Consider the following 18880-nt stretch of genomic DNA (forward strand, 5'->3'; position numbering starts at 1 on the left):
TCAACACGGTGCCCGCGTCCCGTCGCCAGGGTCGGCTGCTATTACCCTAGAGGGCGTCACTCTTCGAGTAAATATAAGCACAAAGGCTCTCATTCCCCAGATCGTGCGCTCAAGCAATTCTCTCAGATTTGTAGGTAAGACTTCTATAAGGTCACACGGCTAGTGACTGGTCTAGTGGAGACCGAACACAGATTCGACTACATAACATTTGGTTCTAAACACTACGCTACATTAAAAGAAAAAAATTTTTTGCCTTAGGCTGGAATTTGGACACAACTGTGAGAAAAGTATGTCTTTGCTTACTCTGAAGGTAAAGTATGTACTTCAGCATAGTATGTACTCCCATTCTTGTACCTCCTTCAGTCTTTTTTTGTTTTTATTTGTATGTGAACTTGTTACCATTTCAACAGATTTATCCCAATCTGTTTTTCTTCCCTGCTAGGAGCTAAGATTTTACTGAACAAGGACTTTATAAATGCAAGGTTGGACAGGGCTGGCACATGTATCTGCGCCTTGCATGGTGTGAAGCTCTTGGTATGAGGTAGGGAAGTCACAGTTATGGTCTAGTGGCAGACGTGTAATTCATAATTTCCAGATACGTAAATTTATAATTATCAGGACATTAGTAAGAATTTTTAAGGTAGAACTTATAAAAAATTTCATTTATGTGACAATAATAACCATAATTAACAATAAAGTGGCACTTACTATGTGCCAGGCACTGTTGCAGATTAATTTACTTAATCCTCACAACAATCGCATGAGGTAGTTACTGTCCTCATTTTACAGATGAGACAACTGGACCACAGAGTTTGGGTGATTTGCAGGTTACACAGCTGGTAAGTGCAGAGCTAGTATTAGAAGTCAGGCCATCTGCTCTGGAGTCTGTTTTCTTAACTGACGGAAGATTAAATAGTTCATATTTTCCCTAGGATGTGTTGTTCACCCAAAACAGGAAAAAAAGAAAACTTAAGACCTAAAGGTTAAGAAAAAGTAGTCATCCTGATTGCATATGATAGGTCAGGAGTTATTTTCTTATACACTGTGATCTATTCTGAACATAAACTCATTCCCGTCTGGCATTGTTTTTCTTGCAACTTGAATTACTTTGTTCCAGTGCTCTCCTGTGCTGTCAAGAGTTATCCCTGTTGTGTTTGGTAGTATCAATAGTAGAATCCTTAACTGGGCACTCTTGGCTGGTGTTGAGTCTGAATGCTGCATTATGTGAAAGAGCCAAACTTTAGGACACATTAGGAAGAAATTTTATTCTTTGAGTGCATGTGGGTGGTAGAAAGAAATGGTACTTACACCAGTCCCACGTATTTGGCAAGTGAAGGTATAAGCTTCCATGTTCTTTATCGTACTGGAGAAGTTATTGCGGGAAAGGCATGCTCTCTGGGGCTTGTCTGAGCTTTCATGCAGATCACATCATATGGTTTGAATGCCACATTCATGGGCATTCTCAAGAAAATATGGCCTAACCACTGTAACTTCAACTTGAATTGAGAGCTCTGAATCTAAATATGTTCACTTTGTCTCTGCTATTGCTTAGCTTTCCGTTTGTAAACTTAAGAGGAAAACTTTATATATAAGAATCTTTACAATACTCATTCCCTAATTATGTCTTACTAAACTGGATTTCGTTTTCACGTATCACATATTTATTGGTTCTTCCCTTTGTGCTAGGCAGTTTATTAGTTGTTAGGGATCAAAGATAAAATCCATTTTCTATTTTCAAGGAACTGAGTCTAATAATAGGCAATTACAATACAGCATTATGGAAAATGTGCATTGAGAGAAAAGTTGCTGGGGGAAGGCAGTATCCACAGTCTAGCAGGACCATGGTGTGATTACTGGGTTTCAACATCTGGTTCTTTTCTTAGGTTGAAATTGGTTTATCAGATCTGGAAGTGACTGGACTCTGTAGTGCTGAGTCACACTCAACTTGCTTAGAAACTGCTATGTAAAACCCATAATGCTAATGTATTAACTTAAGAGAAATGATGGAGGGTCTAGGATAGTTGAGCTTGCTGATCCTCACCTTCTCTGTGTTGATCAAATTACAATGAAAGCCAGATCCAAATTATAACCAGATTGTTTAGCACAATGGAATGGAAGCAATAGAAACGAGTTTGGTGCTTTTAATGGCTAATATTTCAGGCCTGATGCACCCCTTTCCACTTGAGTCACATACCTTATGTTCTTCATAGGTTGGATTGTGCTAAAAATACACTGTCATTTGCCTTTCTCTTTTTAAAGCTTCTTTGCTGACAAATATTTTTTGATGTGGAACATTCTTTCATTAATGGTAATATCATCAATCAGGTCTCATCTTTGGAAGATATTTTGCTTTTTATTTCGTTTGCAGAACGATTATGCTTATTTTACAAATATACTGCTTTTTAAAAATTGTGTCAAAATATGTTAACAAAATCACCATTTTAAACAGTTCAGTGGCAATAAGTACATTCACATTGTTGTGCAACGGTCACTACCATCCATCTCCAAAACTTTTTCATCTTCCCCAGCTGAAACTCTGTATCCATTAAACACTAATTTCCCATTTCCCTTTCATCCCAGCCCCTGGCAACCACCATTCTTTCTGTCTTTATGACTTTGATTACTCTAGGTACCTCATGTAAGTGGGCTTACACAGTACTTGTCCTTTTGTGACTGGCTTATTTCACTTAGCATTAATGTCAAGGTTCATCCAGTGTGGTAGCATGTGTCAGAATTTCCTTCCTTTTAAAGCTCAATAATATTCCACTGTGTATATACACCATATTTTGTTTATGCATTCATCTGACAGTGGACACTTCGGTTACCTCCACCTTCTGACTATTATGAATAGTGCTGGTATAAACGTGGGTCGTACAAGTATCTTTTCAAGTCTCTGCTTTCACTTCTTTGGGATATATACCCAGAAGTGGAATTGCTGGATCATATAGTAATTCTGTTTAATTTTTTGAGAAATTGCCATACCCAGATGACCTTATTTTTCAAGTGTGTGGGGTCTACGTTTTTTGGCAGTAGAGGGAGAGGGTGAATTTCTTTGTTGCTTCCATAAACTCCCTATGACCATTAAGCACCATGATAGAAGCATGCGTTTGATAATTCAAAGGAGGGACGAACGTTTCAAAGCAGGATCATTGTATCAGGTTTTCATGTAGTAGCTGGTATACTCGTATTTTCCTGGGCAATAGCCAATAAATCATCTGCTCTTCTGTTTCCATTTTGAAAATTACAAAGTGAAGAAGATAATGCATGCTTATCTTGCAAAATCTTCAAGTTTTTCAAAAAAGTGTTGTCAAAAAATTTATAACTATATAGTTGGAAAGTCAGAATATTTATATATTATAAAATTCCTCTCATATTTTAAAGTTCATTCTACAGTGTTAATGATGTAGTTTCTTTACTTAAATTCTTGAATTTGAGAAGAATGTATTTTTATCAATGTAATTATGCAGTTAGAGTGAAAGGACATAGTAATAAAATTGGCTTATCTGCTAACTTAAAATTATATAGAACTTTAGAGCTACAGGTTGAGCCACTTTCATAACCATTAGTTGTTTATTTAAGACTTGAATGAGTCAAGAAATAGAATAAATTACACTACTATACTGAACATAAAATAAAATCCAAATATATTTTTACTAAACTATTTTTTAATTGTGAAATATTTTAGATTATGAAAAAGTGTCAAGAATAATATAATCAACTTTTGTGAACCCAACACCCAATTTAAGAGCTAAAGTATCACCCAATACAGTTGAGCTTTCTGGGTACTGTATACCCAAGATATTCAGTATTCTAAATTTGATGTTTATAATTCTTATACATTCACCTGTAGCTAAACAAAAGCTTTTAAACCCCATATAACAAACTATCTGCTGAATCATTTTTAACTGGAACTGAAATTAGGGAGTAAAATAAAAACATGAGACATCTCACTACTTTTTGACATCAAGCAAAATAAAGGTTTATCTTTGCTATTCTCTTACCTACCTTACTTCCCTGCCCAGTGCTACTCAAAAATTCCTTTTATTTTACCTAGACTTGTCTTCCCAGTACTAAATTTGTTTACATTTCCAACATCAATATGTAATATCCATGTAACTGTTTTGGGAATTACACTTTTCTATCTGTCCTGTTAGAAAGATTATTAAACTGCATTGGTCTATACTGGGTTGCTGCATTTGTCTTTTGCAGGATTAGCATGAGGGTATTTTGGAGTCATATTTACTAGTGATATATACTAAAATAGGAGACATACTATAAGAGAAATATATTGCATGAGAAGATTCACCTTCAGCTAGACAAGATGAATCAACAGGCTAAAATCTTAACAACATGGGGATCTATAGAAAAAATAAGAAATCTTAGACTTTGGTTTAATAAATCCATTAAATAAGTACATGAAGGGAAAGCCACCACTGAACAGCGCTACATGTTGGGACTTGAGGTTTTAGTGACCATAAAGTGAATCAGTGATACGTGGCTCTCAAAATAGCTAAAATAATAGGCTGCATTAAAAATAAAAAGTATCCAGAACAAGGGAAGTGGTACTGTTGTAGTGACATCACATCTATCACCTCTTGTAGTTAGCTTAGGGCTATATAATAATAAATTGCAACTTACAGCATAATTACCAGGATAGTGGGAGAAATCTGAAACCATATCATATGGAAAATGGTGAAGGCTCTGGTAATATTCAGTGCTGTTGATAACAGTTTAAAAGTTAACTAATTGAAGAGTTACACAGAATAAGGATTAAATTTTGGCTCAATGTAAAACATGTTATAAATTCCGTAACAAAAATGTAGCCTTGTAAGTTGTAAGTCTTCCTTTATTAGTGCTAACACAGACCTGAATAGAGGTGTCAATGAAATTGAATAGAGGGTCGATGAAAATTCAAGGTAAAGGATGGGGCTGAATTACAGCCTCTAAGGTCTTTTCCAACTCTTAGCATCATATAGTTTTGTAAGGCTAATTCATACAGATTATTAGTTAAGGAGATAGCTATGCCCCTCAGGATCTTTCTAGTTTAATTGACAATAGTGACATAAACCTAAAAAATACCATTCTATGTTTAAAAAAAAAAATAAAGGATGGGGCAAGTCAAAAGAACACAGGAGTTAACTTGGGAAGTTCCACTGGGAACTCCCAATGGTCAAAGATGGGGGACAATTTTAGCAACAAATTAATAATGATTATAATGGACTATAAACCAAAGAATAAAATATCCATGAGTCCATAATATGTATGATTGAATAAATAAATGGAAGAGAAAGGAAAAATATGCCTTACAAAAGAATTCCAATAAATACATGTAGAAGGAATGAGGGAAATAGAAAACCACCACTGGAACTCCACAGTAATAACTGCTGCAGGAAAGATTCACCAATGAATGATAAAATCAGTAGCATTTCTGAGCTCATGCCTATTAAGAAATTGATTATTATGTGTCCTGACTTGAAATTAGGAGCAATTATAGCATAGCAATCGATTTTGTTCCAAACAATAGTCATTATAGATTTTGTTTAAAAAAAAAAGTTTTTGTTTTACACTAAACTCTACCAATTTGTGAAATGGGAAACAGTTTTCATATTCACCATTCAACCATTTACCTAGGTTTTAAGGCCAAAAAACCATGAGTCATTTTAGTTCCCTTCCTTCAACTCACTTTCAATATACCAGTGTTTTGTGAGCTGTACTTGCTACGTATATCCCATATCTGACCACTTTTCTCTCACCACTTCATCAGCTAATTCCCTAGTCTGAGCTACCTCTTGCCTGTAGTAGCTATTCTTCCTGCTTCCCATTCCCTTACAGTTTATTTTCAACATTAGCCAGTAGCCTTCACAAAACAAACAAAAAACCCCAGATCCCTTTACTCTCCTGTGCAAAACTCTCCAATGGCTTTGTCAAGCTTAGAATACAATTTGTTCTTTACCTTGGTCTATAAAGTCCTATATTGATCTGACCTCTACCTACTTCTCTGAGCTCATTCTCGTTGCTTATTACTCCTTTCCAGGCACAGTGACTGTCTTCTTTTTCTTCAAACACACCACCCTCATTCCTGCCCCAGAGCTTTAATATTTGCCATCACCAGTACTTCCCCAGATCTTTGTACTCCTTGCTCCTTTACATCAGGGAGGTCTGTGTCTAAATATCACCTTAGGTAGGATATTTAGGGAAGACTTTTCTGAGGCAGGCTCCCCTGCCTTTCACCGACTTAATTTTTTTTCCCCATGGCATTTATTACTATGTAAAATAATATTATTTGTTTACTCATTTATTATCTGTTCTCCAACTTGAATGTAAGCACATAAGGGAAAGGACTTGGTTTGTCTTGCTTACAAACTGTATCCACAATACCTAAAACAATTCCTACAACAGAGTGGGCCCTCAAATATCTACTGAATAAATATCTTTAAAACACTGAAGGGCAAAAGTAGGGAAAACAGCAGAAGACCTGTATTAGAGGCAGATTTAGGCAGCTTTCTATCTCTGAAGTCTGTGCAAAAAATATAAGCCTTTTGAAATAAACTTTAAAATGAAGAAAAACAAAAGAGTATTTTTTAGCTACCTTAATTTTACAAATTCAGTTGCTTTAAAAAAAACTTGAAAAATTTAAGTGTAACTTGATGACTGACTTTGGAAAGCTTTTGCAATAACCTTACACCAAAGAAAAATTTATTAAAGTATAGATTACTGGTTATTTAAAAATACATGAGAAAAGACAGACATACAAAGGCATTATCATACAACTGATTTCTAAACTCAATACTTTTGAAATACAAAACAATGATCATTACCCCCAAAAGTCAGTTTGAAACAAATTGATTTTTAAGTTGGTATAATTCTTTTCACTCAATTTTGCTTACAAATGTTACTAGGTTTTTCAGTTTCGTCACATATCAGAACTTTTCTTGAAATGTTTACTTCTCAAACTAGAATATAGTTATAGTTATTTCTTGCAATTAATGTCAGCAACTATAGAAAGCTTCTCTTAAGTCACAAGGATTCAATATGGTTGCTGCTTTGGAAATAGTTACCATTCTGAGTTATCTATACTAAGACTCATGTATTGACAGGCAAAATATTAATGGGCAAAGTATGGAGATTCAGAGCAGGAGGACTAAGAAAAGATGATATCTTTTACTGCAGACCTGCTAAAAAAAAGACTCCATTATTTACTCTGATAGTATTGCTAAAGAAGCAGTTTCTGCCAGATCACATGTTGGCTATGTAGTTGTCCATTTTAAATTTCCGTCGCTAAAGAATGGCAGACTTCAACAATTAGATTGCTCAACCAAATAAGCAGACCTTTAAGTTACCATATACTTTAATTACGAGAAATAAATTATTTTCTTAATTGGTTTAGCAGCCTTATATCTGGAAAGGCAGCAAAACCCACTTTGTTCCAAAATTAGAAGGCCGACTCAGGCTGCTTCTAAGGTGCCTAACTATCTTCTATCATCAATCAGTCATGAAGGTGGACCTTCATGAACTCAGTAACTTAATGTAAAAATGAACTCATCTATCAACACAATGTTGAGCCTGCAAAACCAAAAAAGTACATTCATAAGGTAGGAATTGGTCTGTATAAAACAAGAGGACATATATCCTCTTATGTAACACAAGAGGAATATGCATGGTAATAAAAACAATCTGTAATAAACTTGTAAAGAAATGATTCTGGTTTTCATGTAACTTTGCTTAAACTGACTATGACTGAATGATTAAACATTTTCTTCTCCTAACATAATGCCCATTCCTTATAAGCTAAGCTGGACTTAGTTTCTTATAAATCTCTTATTTCCTTGGATTTATCTACTACACCCTTACTTTATAGCCATTTAACGTATAAGCTGGGCCTGCCCAGCCTGCCTCTAAAGCCTCTCTTCAGAAGGATACCAGATGCATTAAACAAAGGCATCTTCTCGTAAGAATCTGCACTTCAAAACAGCATATGAAGAACCAGCAATTGGCTCTCCAATGTAGCTACCTCTCATTTCACATTATCACAGAAACAGTGCAGTTTAGTAACCATTCCTTCCTTACAGAAAACTCAGTAGCTGTAAAAATTTTTGTTGTTTCAAAACACATTTCAATACTTATTAATTCCAAAGATCCGAACACCATGTAGCTGTGGCATTTTGGGAATTAGCACACTCAGGAGAGAAGCTGTGTTTAAGATGAAGTGAGTTGGATCATACTTCGTATAGAAACTTGCCAGAAAATATCTGTAGAAATAAAAGTTAAGAATATATATATAACATATAAAAGTGAAATTAGAATTTTTTAAATATTTAAAGGTAGAAAAAAGGCCACTGAAACATAAATACCTAAAAGCAGAATCATTTTTTTGAGCACTAAAACAAGAGCAAAAGTTTTAGTTTGGGGCCTAAATTAATTTTATTTGGGATTTAAACATTTGTTTAATGGAGGCGTATATGCGCATTTTGCTTTTCTGCAATCGTGTTAAATGTATTTAATGCAAGACAGTTACTACTGTCTTTAAAGCAGAAGGCTTTCAAACTAGGGTTCATGTGCTTCCTGAAACTTCAGGTGTAGTTTTTTATCTATGCGTATATATCTGAAGAGAAAGTCCAGATTCAAAGCATCCATCATATTCTGAAACGGTTTTGTGACCCACCAAAAGGTTAAAAACTACTGCTGTAAAGTTGTGAAAAATGGGTGTTAGTGCATTAGTAGAGTTTAGCATCTTTGAAAGAAAACTAATACTTGATTGCCCTTTTGATGTTCTCATTTCCATACTGAAGTTGAACAGGTATATAACCAGTATAACTGGAAACTTGAGAGACACTATTGTAAAATTCCAGCTGTTTTGCTATAACCGAACATACGTACATATATATTCAAAGACATCCAATATCCGAGAATTTGTTTTAAGAAGCCTAAGCCACCTTTAAGACCATAAATCATCGAGTCAGAATGCCTAGTTTGACCCAAGGGTACATCAAAATGAAGACACATCATGAGGCCACTAAAAGAGTATCCTAAAACATCATACCTTACTTGATGATAACTAAGAAGTTAGTATGCACAAGGGTGTTTGTCTAATTAGTACTTTTAGAGTACACAGAAAAGTATTTTAATAGTGTTTCCTCTAAAGGAGTGATAAATATCTTGTGTAATATGGTTAGAAAAGAACAGCTATTTTCCAAGTACAACTAAAAACATCACAGAGAGCTGTACACATTATTTTCAGAACCATCTAAATTGAGAAATTCTATACTCTTCCACCTATTTCACAAACTATAGTCAGAAAATTCATTCTTGAGAATAAACCATATTCCTCAATCTTTACTTTAAATCCTGTCTTCCTGCTTTCATATACTTGAAGACTATTTTCATACTTCCTTAACTGAACAGAATAGGATACCATTTACATTCAGTAAGCTCATTTAATTTCCCATCATCATTACAGGTTTAATCTGTAATCTGATATGTTAGAAATAATAAATCTTCTTGGAATGGCTTCTCCTCCTCATAGCATATGTCTCCTTTATGTCTTTTAATAAAAACTGATTGTGTGTGTGGATCATATGAAAATTACTTGACTCTTACAAAAACCTACACAACCCTCCAAGGGGATGCAAAAACCAGGTAGGAATCAGTGTGGTAGCATTTATCTGCCAAAGGGTATACTAGAAAGAGACCTGTATTAGAAGCTAGAAGTTTAGGGTTTAACCTGGGCTCTTGATTCCAACTAGCTACAAGATCTGGATGAAGATGATGCATTTGAATCTGTTTCTTTATCTAAAAATCTGGGATAATATTACTCATCCTACCTACCTGGCAAATGATCAAATAAGAAAATGTAAATGCATTCTGAAAAATATCAATGCTACACAGATGGCTTTAATTAATGCTGTTTCTTCAGTTATATAAGGAATTTAATCACAGAATATTTAAAATCACACCTGTTGGTCAAAAGTACACTTCAAGAAATATGGGTGTTGTACACAGGTACATCTTAGTTGACTTCTTTTGTGATAGCTCCTATTGAAAATTCAGCATATGTCAGGCTTTTTACGTGTGCAGTTGACCCTTGAACAATGAGGGTTTGAACTGCACAGGTCCACTTACAGATGGATATTTTTCAATAGTAAATACCACAGTACTACATGATCCACAGTTACTACACGGTCCGCAGTTAGTTGAATCCGAGGATGTGGAAATGGGGATACAGAAGGCTGACTATGTAAGTTATACTTGGATTTTTAACTGCACAAAGCACGGGTGCCTATAACCCCCACACTGTTCAAGGGTTAACTGTATTATAATGCAATTCTCAACATTTTATAGATGAGGAAACTGAGACTTTCAAGAATATGGCCAAAAGTCACATAGCTAGAGAGTAGTAGAGCTAAAATACAAATTTAGGGCTGTTTGCATAACCATTATTCTTGTTATTGCATTAAACTCTGTTAGGCCATACAAATAATTTTTCTTTTGACATGAATTTTATGTGGGACTAAAACAATTAAAAACTTAAAAAATTTCCTCTCAAGTGCTATAAATATAAGGAAAAAGAAATCTACCACTTTATGATTACTTTATTCTCTTCATTTGAAAATGTCTTCCCTAACTTAAACACCTGTCTAAAACCTACCCTAAGTCCTAGTTTAAGGAATTCTAATGCCTCCAAGAAGTCTTTCCAGCTGCTGCACACTGCACTGATTCTATAATGGATATATAAATCTATATCTATGTCTATCTATATATATAGAGAGAGATATATATATATCTCCTTTGTGGTATAGAGTGTTTGATTAGGATATATGTGAAACATCCATTATATGAAAGCAACTGAGTGTGGAATTCAAAGCAATCCATGTACTTATAAATTCTTTGCAGAAATAAACATAATAATAGAGAAATAATACAAAGTGGCAATAAATAAGGGATATATAACAACTACTATGGATTTCAAAGCAGAGTATTACTGAAGGCTGGTTGCTAAGGAAAAGACCTCACTGGTAAGGTCACAATTTAAATCTTGAAAGAAAAATAAGACAGATAAATTAAGAAAGGAGAAGGCATTTCAGGTGGGAGAAATGACTTGAACAAAGGCATAGAAATAGGACTATACATGAAGTATTTAAGAAATGCTGCTTAGAAGAGTGTGACCAGGTGGGAGTTGGGTGAGGGTAAAATAGTCACATAAAGGAAAAACGAGGTAGGAACGATTTTGTGGAGGACCCTGAATATCAGGTAATAGGAGGAAATTACATACCAGATATAAGGTTAGATACTTTACAGATAGATATTATCTCATTTATTTCTTACAGCATCAGATTGAGTTAGGTACCATTGGCTGGAATTTTATTTATGAGCAAACCAAGCAGGCTGAGTGATAGGTACAGGATTCAACCCAGGTCTGTCCTACAATGAAAGCCTAACCTCTCTTTTCTCTAAACCATACTGTCTCTCCCAAGGAGTTTGAACATCTAAATGTGGCAGGTGGTCAATGAAATTCATCTGAAATCATCCAAATCCTTGTTTAGGGAGATTAATCTGATAGTAGAATACAGAACAAGACTATGTGTTTAGTATTCTTGCAAGCAGCTTAAAGACATGAACTAGAATATATTTGACTTGTATTCTAGAATGTCTTGTCATACTGATAAACATGTAAGGTTGTCTCCATATATATTTGACTGAAGTGAAAATGATGAATGGTTACCAGCTTGTTAAAAATTTTGCCTGTATTTTATACTCTCTATGAAGTAGCAATTTACTGATATAGGTTTTCAACAAAATATTGTTTCTATTTCAAATTTAATCTAATAAAAGGATAGCTTCCTCTCATCCAATCCTCCTCATACCTGAAAATTTCCACCACTTACAGAATTATTGGAGAAATTGTGAAAAACTTCCGTGAAGATGTAAACTGTACTCCATAGTCCAGTTGTTCCCAATGAGTTAGGAGCCTCGCTTTACCCTGGTCAGGAGTTTCAAATGGTGTTCCTTTTACTGCATGCAAAAATACATACATCCCCTGGAAAACAAGCAAGGGGGTATATAATCAATATCAAATACAAAATTAGTATTTGCCAGTTAGCATTAAGACAGTTGCAGACTGTGACAGAGAGCGTGATTAACTTGACACCTCAAGTTTTAAGATTTCATATTGTGAAAGACTGTGGCCAGTTTCTTCAGAGTAAAACAAAACTTCCAGGGGCTCATATGCAAATATTATTTGCTGAAAACCACTCTAAGTCAACCAAAAGTAACCTGTTTTCATCTCCTATTAAATTGAAAATAAGCAAAAAGTACCATCAGGGTAGCTTTGCATCATTACATTTAGATTTTCTAACACATTTCCTGTTTGGAGATAGAATTACCTTTTCTCCAATGTGTAGGAAAGTTTAGAGTGTCATATTAGTAAATCTGATGATACTTATAAAATGATAAAAACATACAAGTTGGAAAATAATAATAAACAAAATCTCTGTATCGGGGAAAATTGTTTTGAAAATATTTAATATTAGGACTGTCTTTGTCTCAATAGTTCTTTTCCAAAGCAACAAAGATGGTTTGATGTAGCAGGTATAATGTTCAACACAATTTACTTTTAAAATCACCACTGTACCTCAGTAGTGTCTTTTGAAGTTAGTTTTTAAAAATCAAAGTAAAAAACTTTACTAAAAGCCATTCTGTCCAGTGATATGTTTAAGCATCTAATTTTGTGGTTAATTACGAAAAAAAACCTAATGTATACTAGATGTGGTTTACTTGAGATGCCCATTTAGATTGATAGTTAATGCTTCATTGCAGGATCACTGTCTGAGGCACTGGTAACAGAATAAAGCCTATATATGGTCATGAAACAGCTTTACTTACTAAAGTCATGATGTGATGTCATTTTTTTTACTTCAACTTTTAATAAATATATGGAAAAAAATAGAAATATTAGTGATTTGAAATTTTACATTATTCTACTAGGTTAAAAGAGCCCTTCTTTTCAAAGCTTAGTCTATCTGCTTCCTAGTTATTCCATTAGGCAATTTAAAAGTTGTTTACCTACAGTAACACTTAAGCAACAGAGGAATAGATTCATGTTCAATTGGATATAACTCTACAAACATTTAATAAGTGGCTAATATGTACAGGACACAGGACCTATATGCATATATGAAATTGAACAGGACATGTCCAATGCCTTGAAAAAGTTCAATCTTCCAAGAGATGGTAAGGAAAAAAAAAAAGATATGCATAAACAACTATAATGTAGGGCAGAAATTACTATCAAAGGTACAATCAAAGTACTCAGGAAATGCAGAGGAGGGAAAGGTTCCTTGTTGCTGAGGCTAATGGTTCCTTGTCACCTACCTCAGTCTTGAAGGTTCAGCTCAAATGATAACTCCTTAGTGAAGCCCTTCTCATTAGCAATAATTAACCTCTTGCCTATGTACATATATAGAATTTTATTGAAAATACTTTTACTATAGCACAACATATTGAAGTTGTTTACATAATGGTTGTTTTCCCATTAGCCTGACTACCTCAGGAACAAGGGCTCATACAAAGCAAGTATTAGATATTAAGCCAAGATGACATTAAGCCAAGGTATGTTTATTCTGTAAGCACAAGAAACCATTTTCACATGGGTTTTAAAAGAGACTATGAAACAGAAATTGTATGATTTCAAATTCTCAGGAGAATGTGACCCAAAAAAGTTAAGAATCTCTACTCTAGACCACACATGTGTTAGAATTATCAAAGAGAAAGAAGAACAGTCCTCTAATTATTTACTTCAAACCACACACACTCACCGGTGTTCAGAATATAATATTCAAATAGTTTATTTTATGTGTTCTTTTTAATGAGTAAGAATAAAATCTTATCTAACCATTTATCTTCTACTCCATTATTTTTATTTTTAATAGTTTTTCTATAAAATTTTAGTGATGGATGATTTATACCCACATTAAAAGAATTAGGGAAAAAAGTATATAGCTCATGGTTAGCCCTTAACAAATATTTACTGACTCAAAATGAAGAGAATTCTCTTTCATTTTAAAAGCTAGGATAACAGAATTTATTTTGTGAAGTATTAAAACTTCTAAGAGTGAACTGTAGCACTGAGTAAAAACAATTGCTGTAGGTTTCTACTATATGTTTCAGAAAGACAGAGACCATGTTTTTTCTTTTTTCCCATATTTGGACTATTTTCCCATGTTTAAAAGCATGCAGTATGTAGTTCACATTTTTAACTGGTTTAATGTAGGCTAACTTCACAAGAAATTTACATTTGGCATCATGTAACTGCCACATCTATGGCTGGTTAGTCAGGTTTTTAGTGTGGAGGACTAAGAAGTCAGAAGTTTGCTTCCCTACTTGTTCTCATTACCTATCCTTTGTCCATGGCCATATACTGTGCCTCAGTCTCAGTCAACCAACTGAAAACATGAAGGGAGGAGATGACTTCTAAAGTACATTTAATACATGTGCTACTGAAGAAGGGAAAATTATGTGAGAACAGACTAATTTATTCAGCAAACATTTAAATAGGTCTGTAGAGATAAAGAAATTAAAAAACAAAAAAAAAGATAAACTGCTAATTATAAAAGGATGATAAATACATGAAAAAAGAATGCAGCATGGGACTTTTGTAGCTTCCTAGAAGAGGTGACACTTGAGTAGTTTTCCTGGAGAAACAGGAATTAGCCAGGCAGAGTAAGAAGGAGGAAGAGGTATTAAAATAGTGGAAGAAGAGCCTAAGCCAAAGCAAAAAGGTGTGAGAAGATGATTTTCATTACTGTAGAGCACAGCTTGTGTTTGGAGAAATGTTAAGATTGGGTCTCTTTCTTGCCTCTGTACTATTATCAACTGGTCTTGTATGCCACACAAAGAACTTGGCATTTTACTATGAATGTAACAAGGAATCATTGAAGGACTTAAGAGTGTGACCTGAACAAACATGAATTTCAAAAATATCACCCTGCCAAATTGGAATGAAGGAAAGTAGAGTAGAGAAGTGTCAAAGAGACCACTTGATCTATTGGTGTAATCTACCTGAGGGGAAAAAAGGGCATGAAATTATAGCAATGCCCATAAGCATCAAGTTGAAGACAGTAAAGCAGTAGAATAGACAAGGCTTTGACTAACTGGATGTGGAATATAAAGGAAAAAGAGTTACACTAAGTCTAGGGTGACTATATATACTAGTTTGCCATGGGTGGTCCTGATTTACACTTTCTCTCTTGGAGTAGTTATTACTAGAGCTCTCTTTTACTCTCAAAACAGTCTCAGTTTGGATAATACATTATATTAATCACTTTACCTCTGACATTCAGCTATGTGGCTTGGCTTACTGGGCAGACAGTGGTGCCTTTAGATTAGATTAGGAACAAAGTCCAGGAACAGACTGTGGTGGGTGGTAAGGGATATATCAGGAATGAATTCCATTTATACTTGTTTGGTTTAAGGTGCAAGGTGATCTGGCAATATTAATATGGTCATCATCATTTAATAGGTAGAAACTGAAAATATACATAGATGAAGTAACCTAGATAGTATATATATCATAAGAAGAGATGAAGAAAAGAACCTTGAGAACAGTAATATTTAAGAGAGGAAAAGAGAAGACTGTGCAAGAGGAAATAGTAAAGGAAAGATCAGAAATATATCTAGGAAAAAGCAATCCCATGGAAGCCAAAGGAAAAGAATTCCTATAAAAGGGATATGATTACTGTCAAATATTTCAGAGAAGTCACTATTTAAAAAGTGTTTTTAAACACTTCCTTCCAAAGTCTATCACATAAAATGGACTAAATGGACATTCACTGATCTCTACCACATCATCTTTGTCGTCCTCCAGTCAACTTCAAATGCTTTCCAGAAGATATAAATAATATCAATTTTTTAAAAACCTATTTCTCCTACATTTTTCTGTCAAAGTTCTAAGCTCTTCATTTTGGGTAGATCTTTAAACAAATATATAGTTAATCTGGATTCAATTAAAAGTCTCAATTAACCAGATTTCTCCCCTTTCATTCTACTTTAATAGGCTGTTAAAGACAAGAAAAGTCACTATCACGTTTTGTTTTGTTTTGTTTTGTTTTTAAACAGGCAATTTCCAGGGCTGCATAATATGGTCAGTAGAGTCAATCTAACCTCTGGTACTTTGTAGAGCTATCATATAATACAAAAGAGCAATAGTCAACAGGAAGAAGCTAAGGCACCGTAAGTTTCTGAATCATATAAGATATGATTAAGCTCGAAATTTCTATACTGAAATAGAAAAGTATATATATACAATTTAGAAAGGATTTAAACCAAAGATGTTCATTAGACTCCAGTTAACCAAAAAACATAATTACTTCCTCTGATACATTTTGGTTAATCAATATATTATAGTGGCCTGAATTACAGTGTCTTGTAATTTTTGCTAAAATGCCCTACTTTTTTTCAGATTTTATAAAACCAACAGGAGAAAAAAATGTCTTACTTACAAAAAGGGTCCAATGTTTAAATATAAAGTGATAGGAAAAATATAATCTTATTCCAGATAAGAATTCTTCAATATTGTCATATATACTAAAAATCACTGAACTGTACACTTTAAATGGGTGAATTTTATATTATATCTCAATCAATCTGTTTAAAAAAACTGAGTCATGTGTTTTTCTTCTTTGTAACATAAAACTTTAAGCTTTTTAAAAAACTGTGTTTAAATACACATAACATAACATGGACCACCTTAACCACTTTTAAGCGTACAGTTCAATGGTATTCGGTGCATTCACGATGTTAGGCAACCATCACAACCACCCATCCCCACAACTCTTTTCGTCTTGCAAAACAGTACCCATTAAACAATAACTTCCCATTCCTGCCTTGCCCAGTCTCTGTAAAACCATTAAGCCTTAAGTGTTCAGTAGAAGGTGAAATTCTTACCAGATTATGTATAACATTTGTTAAGGTCCAAGCAACAGGAACACTGAAGAAGGGAATACTGAGTAAAACGATATGAAGCAAGCCAACTCCCAAAGCATATGTCAGCCACATACCCCGGCTGTTCATTACACGGGTATTTGGATTCACCTCACTGTGGGCAACTCCAACATTCATGTTTGCGCTGTAGGAAAGCAATGGGATGAGTCAACACTGATATAACTGGAAACCTAAGTACTCCTAATTCTGACGTGACAAAGTAAGTGTCACTGGGATTATTTTTTTCCCTCATCATTCTGAAATAGAACAAACAGACCCTCCAAAATATGCTACTTGCAGATGCTGATGAGGGCAGTAAATAATTCTTAACATCTAACTCCCCAGTAAGACAAGCAAGACTTATTTTTATGCTTCTTGTTGAAAAAATAAACAGTTAAAATGCCTTTCCTAAAGCTTGTCTTCAAGCATGTTGGTTTTACTAAATGAAGTAATCGGCAGGAAAACTCAAACTGAAAGAGAAAACCTACATTTTCTTATGAGTGTAAAGTGAAAACTCAGGAGGTAAATTTACCAACAGAATAAACTAATATATAAAAAAGCAGAGCTGACCTAACCAGTCTGTTCTGAGTAGCCGGACTCTTACATTTAATGTAGTGTTGTGTCCATAAAGAGTGGTCAGAGTTCAAATCACTCCTTTATGAGGACTGAAGCTGCGAGGAAAATAATGAGGTGGAAATTCTACATGGTCAAGGGATAAGGTTTGTTTCTCAACCTAGTGATACAATTAGGTTTAAACAAGGAGTCTTCTGCGTATTTTAACTCTAGTCACCTGCCCTAAAACTTTGGTTTTTCTCTCATTCTTTCCTTCCTTCTTCCCCTCCCTCCCTTCTTTCTTCCTTTCTTTCTGAGATTGGGGGTGGGGGGCGCAGAGCTACATACATTATATTTGGAACAGCTCTGATTTAAAAATATATAAACCCTTTCAATTACAGAGCTGGCACTGAGAGAGGGATTTCTCCGAACCCCGTCCAACAAGTATTCCGGAGTACAATGGCCCTTCTCCCTCCAAAAATCTATAGGCTTAACGGTGATGAAAGTTGGTTGCACTCAAACAAAGCAAAAGCCTCAAATTTAAATGTGTAAAAAGTTCCTCCAATCCAAACATCCACAGTGCATGTTACATTCTTTTTATACGCTATAAGTTATACTTAGAACGTGCCTCCACTCAAGATGCCTTTCCCATTTTCGACAGGATAGAAAAAAAAAACACGCTCGAAAGTAGGCTTAAAATTTACATCCGAGCTGGAAGGCAAACACTGATTGTACCCCAGGCCAGAAAACCCTTCCAGGGAGTCTGCCACGCCACTTCAGGGCTGGCAAACAATGACTTCAGAGAGCGAAGAGCCTCTCGGCTCTGCCCTCGCGGTGCCGGGCGACCCACAGCGACCCTCCCCTCCCCCCACCCCGCTACCGTCACCGGCAGCCTTCCCCGGCGGCCGGAGCTCCCAGCTAGTGGAAGCTCAGCAAAAGCCGCCGCTGCTACCGCCAGAGCGCCCGCCGCCCCGCCCCTTTCTTCGCGGAGCTGCACATCCCGTCAGGGCCAGGACGCGACGACGGGGATTTGGGGGGCAAGCCTTGGGGACCACTTGGTCCGCACGGCCTGACAGGGCGCCGCAGACGGAGCCGGAGTCCACTCTTTCCCCTCAAGCCGACCCGGGCCCGCCAGCAGCTCCCCACTGCACGGGCAGCAGCACAGTCCCGGCGGCCGTTCGTGCCCACTCACCCGCCGCCCCACTCCCGGCGGCTGGCTCGGAGCAGTATTAGCTCCGCGGCGGCTGCAGGGCCGACGGCAGCGCCTCCTCAGGCGGAACGCGAGTGGTCAGCCCCAACGCGGCGCGGCGCGGCGCAGCTTGCGGAAGCTTTCAGGGCGGAACGCGCTGCCAGG

At 35.7% G+C, this 18880-nt stretch overlaps 1 protein-coding gene across 2 annotated transcripts; it reads right to left on the minus strand.

Moving 5' to 3' along the window:
• Positions 1 to 6678: 6678 nt before the first annotated feature.
• On the minus strand, positions 6679 to 18859 carry ORMDL1 (ORMDL sphingolipid biosynthesis regulator 1). Of its 2 annotated transcripts, none has more exons than XM_036858789.1 (4): positions 18719 to 18859; positions 16939 to 17119; positions 11883 to 12034; positions 6679 to 8249 (listed from the first exon to the last, which is right to left on the minus strand). In XM_036858789.1, exons 2-4 carry the CDS (start codon positions 17110 to 17112, stop codon positions 8114 to 8116), a joined length of 462 nt encoding a protein of 153 aa, XP_036714684.1. In that variant the 5' UTR covers positions 17113 to 17119; positions 18719 to 18859; the 3' UTR covers positions 6679 to 8113. The 2 variants fall into 2 exon arrangements, with proteins under 2 accessions (XP_036714684.1, XP_036714685.1); XM_036858790.1 differs by having other exon boundaries at positions 8155 to 8249; positions 11862 to 12034; positions 18719 to 18835.
• Positions 18860 to 18880: the final 21 nt, after the last annotated feature.

Source organism: Balaenoptera musculus, chromosome 7, assembly GCF_009873245.2.
Source record: "Balaenoptera musculus isolate JJ_BM4_2016_0621 chromosome 7, mBalMus1.pri.v3, whole genome shotgun sequence".
NCBI classification, from domain to species: Eukaryota; Metazoa; Chordata; class Mammalia; order Artiodactyla; family Balaenopteridae; genus Balaenoptera; species Balaenoptera musculus.